The sequence below is a fragment of the Brienomyrus brachyistius genome, chromosome 1 (genome assembly GCF_023856365.1).
Source record: "Brienomyrus brachyistius isolate T26 chromosome 1, BBRACH_0.4, whole genome shotgun sequence".
Lineage (NCBI taxonomy): Eukaryota > Metazoa > Chordata > Actinopteri > Osteoglossiformes > Mormyridae > Brienomyrus > Brienomyrus brachyistius.
In genome coordinates this window covers 20,050,952-20,059,507 of record NC_064533.1, presented here as the reverse complement: position 1 = coordinate 20,059,507, position 8,556 = coordinate 20,050,952, and the positions used below count along the sequence as shown (strand labels likewise).

The 8,556-nt window shown below is 47.3% G+C and overlaps 1 protein-coding gene across 1 annotated transcript; it reads left to right on the top strand.

Annotated features, from left to right (window-relative positions):
- Positions 1–2,086: 2,086 nt before the first annotated feature.
- Positions 2,087–7,945, top strand: nell3 (NELL (neural EGFL like) family member 3). Its single transcript, XM_049029599.1, has 6 exons — positions 2,087–2,265; positions 2,407–2,703; positions 3,049–3,714; positions 4,463–4,977; positions 5,141–5,207; positions 5,493–7,945. The coding sequence occupies exons 3-6, from the start codon at positions 3,066–3,068 to the stop codon at positions 7,013–7,015; spliced, it is 2,754 nt and encodes a 917-aa protein (XP_048885556.1). The 5' UTR covers positions 2,087–2,265; positions 2,407–2,703; positions 3,049–3,065; the 3' UTR covers positions 7,016–7,945.
- The last annotated feature ends 611 nt before the right edge of the window (positions 7,946–8,556 follow it).

The following is an 8,556-nucleotide window of genomic DNA, read 5'->3' as shown; positions in this document are numbered from 1 at the left end:
GCAGTTTCTTTTCATAATATTGCACAGTTTTCATAGTATTGCACAGTTATTGAGCCAAATGTGACTTGTTACTTTTAATCTGACTGGAGTTCCGTTCGGCGATGGCTTCGGGGAAAAAACAAACTGTTTTTCAGCCTGTTAGTGCAGGTCTTTGGGGTCTTGTAGTGCCTCCCTGATGGTAACAGGGGGAAGAAGTGATGGTAGGGGTGAGATGTCTCTCTCAGGATGGTGATGATTCTGCAGAGGCAGCGTGTCATGAAGATTCCTCCATTGAGGGCAGAGGAAGTACTATGATCTTTTGGGCTGTGTCAATGACTCTATGTATTACTCTCCTATCTACTCTCCTCTCTTTCTATAAGGAACTATAGGTGCTTTCACACTGTAGGAACTTTTTCAGGAACCAGAACCTTTTTCCAGAACCATGCAAAAAACTTGTCGTGTTCACAACGCAGAAACTCAACCCAATTGTAGTTCCTCGAAGGCAGTTCCAGAATTCGTTTTAGTACCGACTCCAGACTAGGGCTGTGTTCAAGTTTTGGGGCTGCATCCTGTAGCTCTGTCAGAATTCAGGGGCAACACTCTTCTAAGGTTGCATTCGAAGACTGAATGCATCACAGCGGTGTAGAAGGCTCCTTCGATCGTGGTTTAGAAATGCATCCTTCCTTTGCCGAGTCACAAAGGATCCATCTGATGGATCCTTCGCAGCCCAACATATCCCAGCATTCATTGTGCAGAGGTAAAGTGGGTGTGTCCCAGCTAGGCGACAGGACTGGTGCTTTGTGACTAAAGGGTAAGGGTGGGAACACCTGGTGATGGAAATAGGGAATTATCCACAGGCCAGACCATCTCATTTGAGCATATGTGTTATATGTTCACAACACATACACATACGCATCATGGCCGCGACACCTTTTCAGCATTCATTCCATGCGTTGTAGGTGTATGGAACACAAAACAGGTAAAAAAAAAAAATGTAACGTGTAGAATACACTTTAATGACAAATGCTGAGGGAATCATGAGACAGCACTCACCCTGCCTATCTCCTGTTTCACCTGTTGCCTTCCGGCCAGCGCTACAGGGCAATTAGGACCAGGACTAATAGGCTCAGAGACAGTTTTTTTCCCACAACCCATCACTGCACTGAACAGACACATACAACACACACCACACACAAAGACAATGTGCGATAATTTTTCACTTTTATAATACTATACTATAGTTTACTAGGCTATGTACTAATATAGCATAATACAATACTTAAAACTATGTGTTATTGCATCTCAATTCATCTGTTTACTATTGTCTATTGCAGAATGCTGTTTGTATTGCAAACGTAATATCCGTAAGTGTCTGCACTTTAGAAGTAGCCACTGCAATTTCGTTGTACAAGTAGCATCCGCGCTCCAGCATAATGACAATAAAGGCTTTCTATTTCTATTTCTATGTCTAAGTATATTGTGGCCCTTAGTGTGCCGCAATATGGCGGCGCCCTCTAGTGACTCACTGCAACATTCACCATGTGTGATTCGGGGAGCATCTGCAGTGAGTGGTGGTGCACTGCTGCCAAAAATCATTGAGAAATTACACCGCGATAAAAAAAAAAAAAAAACAATACTTAAGCTGTTAAAGGGTGGTATACTTGAGAGGAAAACTTTGACACGTGTGTTACCCATTTTGCGCAGCGTGGGCTTCACGTAACCTCCAAGTAGATGTGCCTGTTCTTCATCCTCCATAGAATAATCCTGGCCTGGATAGAGAAACGTCAATATGTGGCGATTACTGGAAATACTTGAAGGAAGAGCAGCTTTACAATGATTTATCCTAAGATAATGATCAGTACCTTCTCAATTCGTCATTACTTGGTGCAGATTTATCCTATAAAAGCATGGATGGGATCCCAAACATCCTATCCATGCTATGGAACCAAAACGTGAATGGCACGCAGTCCTTTAAAATTATATTACCAACGTGCGTTCATAATGAAAGTAGCGTGAAATGGCACAGGCAAAACGGTGATCTTTCAACAGCCTAATGCAAATTCCAGAGCTTCACCCGAGGTCTTTGGTGACCTGCTTAGGTCAGTGACATCCGTGAGCCTTGGCTCCATGCTGACAGGATACGTCCTACGCGAAGGACACAAACTGAAAGAATACAGCTGTATCAATAAACTTACGGTTAAAGTTTGGCACTTCCCACACCACGGACCAATACTCGTGCGCAAAGAAAAGTACAGCAATGCCAATCTACGCAACTGAGACTATAAAGTAAAAAGCACTGCATATGTTTCTAAAGAATGTTTCGAATTGATTTAATTTAGCTGGGAAATGAACGGGACTGGCAAAAACCCAAGACACAATATTTATACCGCCGGTGCATTTCATGCAAAATCTTCTTTTAAATGACAGATGGAGTGTATTTGATAGCGCAAACGGTGAAACGAGCATCCAGATCCCCCAGCTCCAGTGCCAACTGCAGCCTTAACAAGCGAGCCTGTAGGAAGGTAGAGGGTTAATGTAGAGACGGGGAAACCTGATGCTAATTAAGTCCCTGGAATGCCACATCCTGACATTCCCGTCCGGAATCATCCAGGCTTAGTCAGAAGCCCTGGATAAGGCAGCGAGCGGCGGGACATGGACACGTCCCGTTATTTGAATCCTTACTGACGTCCGCAGGACCCACGAACTGCAACCCAAAGGCTCAACGTAAGTTCCCCACGTCTGCCGTTTTTTATTGCATTTACTTATTACCAGCTTATTTTCTGATGAATTATTCAAACGGTTCTGTATTGAAATAGACCTATATGTATGTATGTATGTATGTATATTAAAAACCATATCACTTTAGAAATATTCGTTTGGAAAAAAGTAGCTTGTAATGATTACAGATTATTACAGTATAAAAACAAAATGCCAGATATTGAAAACAAATCTGAAAGTTGTTTCATTTAATTATAATTAATGTTTTATTGTTGTATTAATCTTAATAATAAGTTACCAGTTTGCATTAATGCGTTAGTCATTTTCCTTCATTTTTGGCATGAATTGCAGGAGGAAACACCTTCAAAATGACAACATTAAAAATCTGGCTTTTTCTCTTCTGCTGGACCGCTTTAACGTTTGCCAGCGTGAAAAGCTTTGAAGAAACATGCAGAGGAACGCATTGCTTCGGCGCGGGGATCGCGGACCCGAAGCCCTGCTCCGGGACCCATTGCTCGGGGCGACATGTCAGACCCATTCGGCAGTTCCCGGCAGGGACGCAGGGCTGGTCAGCACACATCGCTCCCAGCCACCACAGCGGACATCCGAGCAGCCACACCAGGGTGCATTCAGAGCCGTTTACGATCGTTAATCCTCATCGTGGAGCCGGAGACATGGGCAAGCAGGGTGCCCGGGGAAGACCCACCGACGGACTGGGTGCGGGGTGTGCCGGGGCGGATTGCGCCACCCCGCACCGACAAGGGAGCAACATCACAACGGATTGCTGGGGGATAGAGTGCAAACTGCCGCTCAGGATACGGCCGAAGCCCAGACCACGACCGTGCGCCGGAGAAGGATGTTCCGCCAGTTCCGACCACGCAGAGAGTCAGGCTCCTCTGCCCCACATGCCGGACAGGGCTGCCCAGTTCTTGGGGGAGTTTCCAGACTTCGGATACCCAGCGTCGGATCTTGGCGGTGCCCCCCTCGGAGTTCAGCTTACTTGCGACATTAAACCAGGTTAACCTCTTAACGCACTGTGTCAAAATATAACCTGCTTATGACAATTAACTAAGTGACTCACCAATTACTCCATAACACATAATTTAATTATTCTTCACCTCTTATACATCGAAATCTACTAGCAATCCAGAATAATGTATTCTATTTTAATAGAAAATTACCGATCTAAATAAGCTTCAGCAAAAGTAAGGCTACCAATATTAAAAGAAAAAAAAAAACAGATTGCTAACGTGCAGCGAATGCTTTGACAGCCCGTCCAAAATGTTGCTCCCCCCACCGCACCCCCCACATCCCCATCTGTAAGAGGGGCTGCTAAACTAGGAACACATTTGACAGGCGAAGCGGCTTGATGCGGGTTGGCTTGCGTGTTGAATCGTCTCCGATTCCGCTTTGGGTTTTGCGTTTCACTGTAGGAACAGGACTTTAATATCAACGCGAAATACTTTGATATTCTTCTCAGATCAAGAATTATAACTCTGCCCTGCGCCCATCAAAACGCAGCTCCTGGTTACGTGTTACGTCTCTTTCTCACGAGAGATTGAATGTGTCTGCCACCTAAGTTATGAATGCCCCTTTTCGAATTTTACAGTGGGGACCTTCCCCCAGTCCACGGTAAAGTATCTTTGCTAACTTTTACAGCGAGCTGTAATATCTTTTTAAAGGCAAACTGCCACATTTCATTGCTCCCAACACTGTAGACCTCTGAATGGAGGTCCTAAGTCACCGTTTTCCCCTGTCCTCACAGGGGAGAATGAGGTGCCCTCAGAGGATGCCCTGGTCCTGCAGCTGCAGCTAGCTAAAGGGCAGGAGCAGTTGGTGGAGGCACTGCGGAGCCAGACCACTGCGATCCGGGAGCTGCAGCAGCGGCTGGCGGAGCAGCAGAGCGCCCTGATTGGCCAGCAGCGTGAGATCCTACAGCAGCAGCAGGAGATGCTGGAGCAGGTGGCAGCGGTCAAGGCGCAGTATGGGACGCTGGCTGAGATGCTGAAGCAGGTGTCGCCGCAGGGTCTCCATGGCGACATCCAGGGCTACTTCGCGAGCCACCTGCAGAAGTCCTACGCCGTGCACAAGGTGGACTTGGATGCCAAGGTGATGGATATCGGGCCCCTACCATCAGCACCGCAGCACTGCGGAGCCTGCGAGCCCGAGGAGTACTGCAACTTTCAGAGGGAGCCCCCCCAGTGCGAGAGGTGCACCATGTGCCCCCCTGGCTTCTTCCTGGTGTCGCAATGTTCGCTGAACGCTGATCGCATATGCCAGGTAATCCCGTCCATGTCCTGTGACCCGGCTCAACCCGAATCGGGGGAGGAGATCCTGCCTCATTTCTGTTTTTCCAGCTCTCCGAAATTCCGGGTTTACTTTCCTGGTTTTCCATTGTTAGGTGACACATTGGCAACTTTAACCAAGCTGCTTTTCTCTGCAGGACAGAGATGAATGCCTTGAATTACCAAACCTCTGTGGCGAACGAATCAAATGCCTCAACACTCCAGGTACGTCTCACATGCAGGTACGGGTGTGTGGGCTTTAGAAAGGGCAGACAAACAACTCTCTGTAAATGAAGGTCTTATACGACCTTCTTATAAGGAAAACATAACTACACCAGTGCAGGTCAAAACACTAGTTTACATAGGCGGCTGCCTAGGGGATCATCTTCAGTGGCAATTTATCAAGCCAATTTCTCTTTGTCCTGGAGTGTGATGCTTGCCTAGTGCGGCACGTGGACTTTGAGCAGCATTAAACCATGACTGACCACTTGGTTGGGGTGTGTTGAACAGGTGGATTCAGGTGCCTGGGTGTCTCCGAGAGGGATGCCAGTGCCGGTTTATGTGGACATGACTACTTCTACAACATGGAGCTCCAGGAGTGCCAGGCATGTTCTGATTGCGACGGGGAGTCGGTAGTCTTGGCCTGCTCAGCGGTCAGCGACACCATGTGCGGCTCCCCCTCTGAGAACAGGCTGTCCCGGGCCTGGGCCGCGACGATCCTCCTGCCCTTGGCTAAGGAGTCTGCCGGGCACATCTACCCCGGCATGCAGCTCAGCATCCAGGGGAAGGAGGAGGGCCAAGGCCTGCTATCCAACACGGACGGAAGCCTGGTGTTCCAGCAGCATGGCCTGCTGTGGGGCGACTTTAACTTTGCCCTGAGACACAGCTGCCGGAACTTCCTCCAGGTCTCCATAAGGATGAACAACAGCGAGGAGGGCCTGGAGCTCAGTGGGGCGCGAGTCGAGCAACCAGAAGGGAAGTACTACCAGAGCGTGAGTGTAAGCGGTACGGCAGAAGTGGAGCCGGAGCACATGCTGTCCCTGTCCCTGAAGAGCCCCAACCAGTACTGCAACCAGAGCAAGGACGTTCACGTCTACGAGCTCATCACACCCTTCAGCCTCTTCTGGCTGTCTCACGACACGGGTGCCGTGACCATGACGGCCCAGACGTCCATGTCAATGCAGTACCAGACAAACTACCGGCCCACCTTCAAGGTGACATCCATCTCGGACCCCTACATGGTCAGTCTGTCGCATGACGGCCGGGCTGTGAGGTTCACTGACAAAGGGGTGGTGAAGTTCGTTTTCCAGCAGGCTGTCTACTCCATGGGACATACCTGTGTGCGGGACGGCTTCTCAGTGGCAGCCTACCTGAACTCCAATGGGACCAATTCAGAGATCACACAGGCATTCAAGTCAGGGGTGAACTACCGGGACACATCCGTCTCCGTGTCCGGGGTCAGTGTGGTCGATGCTGGTGACACACTAAGCTTTGAGATCCATTCACCGGCACAGTGCAACGTCCGCTACTTTGGTGACAACTCCGGCATCAGCACGATGAGCCTCGTCTGGATCCCCTCTGCTATCTCCGTTGCCCTGTCATCCACTGTCTCCAAGACGGCCCTACCGTCGGGGGCCGTGCGCAACAAGGCACTGCTTTTCCGCCAGGTGACGCCTGGAGTGGCACAGGTGCAGCTGGTGGCTTCCGGCCAGTGGGCGAGCAGAAACTTCGTCTTTCGGGAGACTGGCATAGCCAGCGTCAGCCTCAGCCTCAAGATGATCCATTCCTGCAACGTGGTGAAGCTCACGCTTCACCGCCAAGGGAGTGATCGGCTTCAGCCGGCGCCACTGGCCCAGCAGGTGGGCGGACACATGCCCGAGGGCACTGACTGGACCAGCGTGGGTCTGAGGGCCTCCTTCGAGGTCCAGAATGGCACTATGGTCTTCGCCACACTTGACTGTGTGCGCGGACGTGTCAACCAGATCGCTCACGAAGGGGCCACTGATATCTCCATCCTCTGGGTGGCTGCTTGATTCACAGCAACTGGTTCCGAAAAGATGCTGTGAAACACATTTATGGTCCTTGGGACCACGACATGTGGCACAAAATGCATTTTTGGCGTGCGTCATGTGACTTTCTTCAGTTTACGTTGTCATGTTTGTGTGACTTGTGGATGGGTGTAGTGTTTTATCTAAAGCTAATGTACAATGCACATATTTACTGAAGTAATCTAAAAAAAAAACACTTCAGTATTTTATAACACTGATGCTCCATTTTCTATCACAAGTAAATGTTTTTCTTAAGGGCTCTTTTCTCTATACATGTAGGCTGGTTGATAACTGACCAAAATCAGAGGACTGTTTTCATTGCATTCACTTCTGTGTGTTATTTTCTATACAAACCAAGTATCAATTGTACATTATTTTGTGTGTGCATGTTTGAAGAAGAAATACGTAAAATGTTTTCATTCAAGAAAATATTTTATTCATGTAATCTACTGTAAGCGTACAGTACAGTTGATTAAAAAAATGCATCACATGTAATTCAAATAAGCAAATTTAAAGTCGTGATATTCAATATACTGTACACCATTGTTTCACAGATAAAAGACTTTTAACAATGACAAATGTCAGTTTAGTTTACAGAGGTTATCTGCAGCTGTGCAGTTACATACATCTTTACATATGAGAAGCCCTGTGGTTGGGCATTGGCAGTTTAATAGTGTTACTTGGTGCTATGCCTTATCAGTGGCATGAGATTTCACCCCATACAGCCTCATGAAAACCTTATTTATCAGCTTTTATGGGACAGTAATAAGCTGCATCTTATGAGTCGGGACGATGACACTTGAAACACGGTAAGAATTTTATGGGTAACGTCTCGATATTATTTACCTATATATGTAATTAGTGTTTATACCCCTTTTGCAACTAATAAAATTCACGTTTATTTTGACAGATATAAAACAATTTACTGTATTATTCATTTTTATTCTTGCCATGCCAAATTTTTCCCAGGTTTGTTTACTAATTTTTTTCCGCTGCTCAAAGATTCCCTCTTCTATTCCTTCACACAACAATATGAACTCTAATTAGTTCATTATCTTTTATAGTTTTAAAAATGAGCTGTACATTGGACCAAGGAATATATAAGGTGCTAAGCAGGGGGCCCAGCACTTTGTAGGCCCCCCAAAACCTATCCTCCCCCCTTACAAGGTAACATTTTGCCAGGTGGGGCATAATTTCAAGGTACACCAACGGTTCTAAGTAAAGACGGCAATTTGAGCCCAGAAATATGCAATATATGAAATCATGCTGAGCCCTGGGGAAGGAGAAGGTGGTGACCTACAGTCAATTTCTCATATTCATCCAGAATGAAAAATAAACCCTGCGTTTCATGTGTTGGAAAATAGTTTCCGTTATTGCGTAGTGCATAAGGTACAGAAAGGGTCAGCCCGCATTTCCAGATTAGAAGCAGGTGTGGGACATGCCAGATGGATAGAGCGAGATCCCAGAGAGAGAGACGGAGAGAAAACAGGAGGAGAAGAGAGTGGGAGAGGCACCCTGGGAAAAGA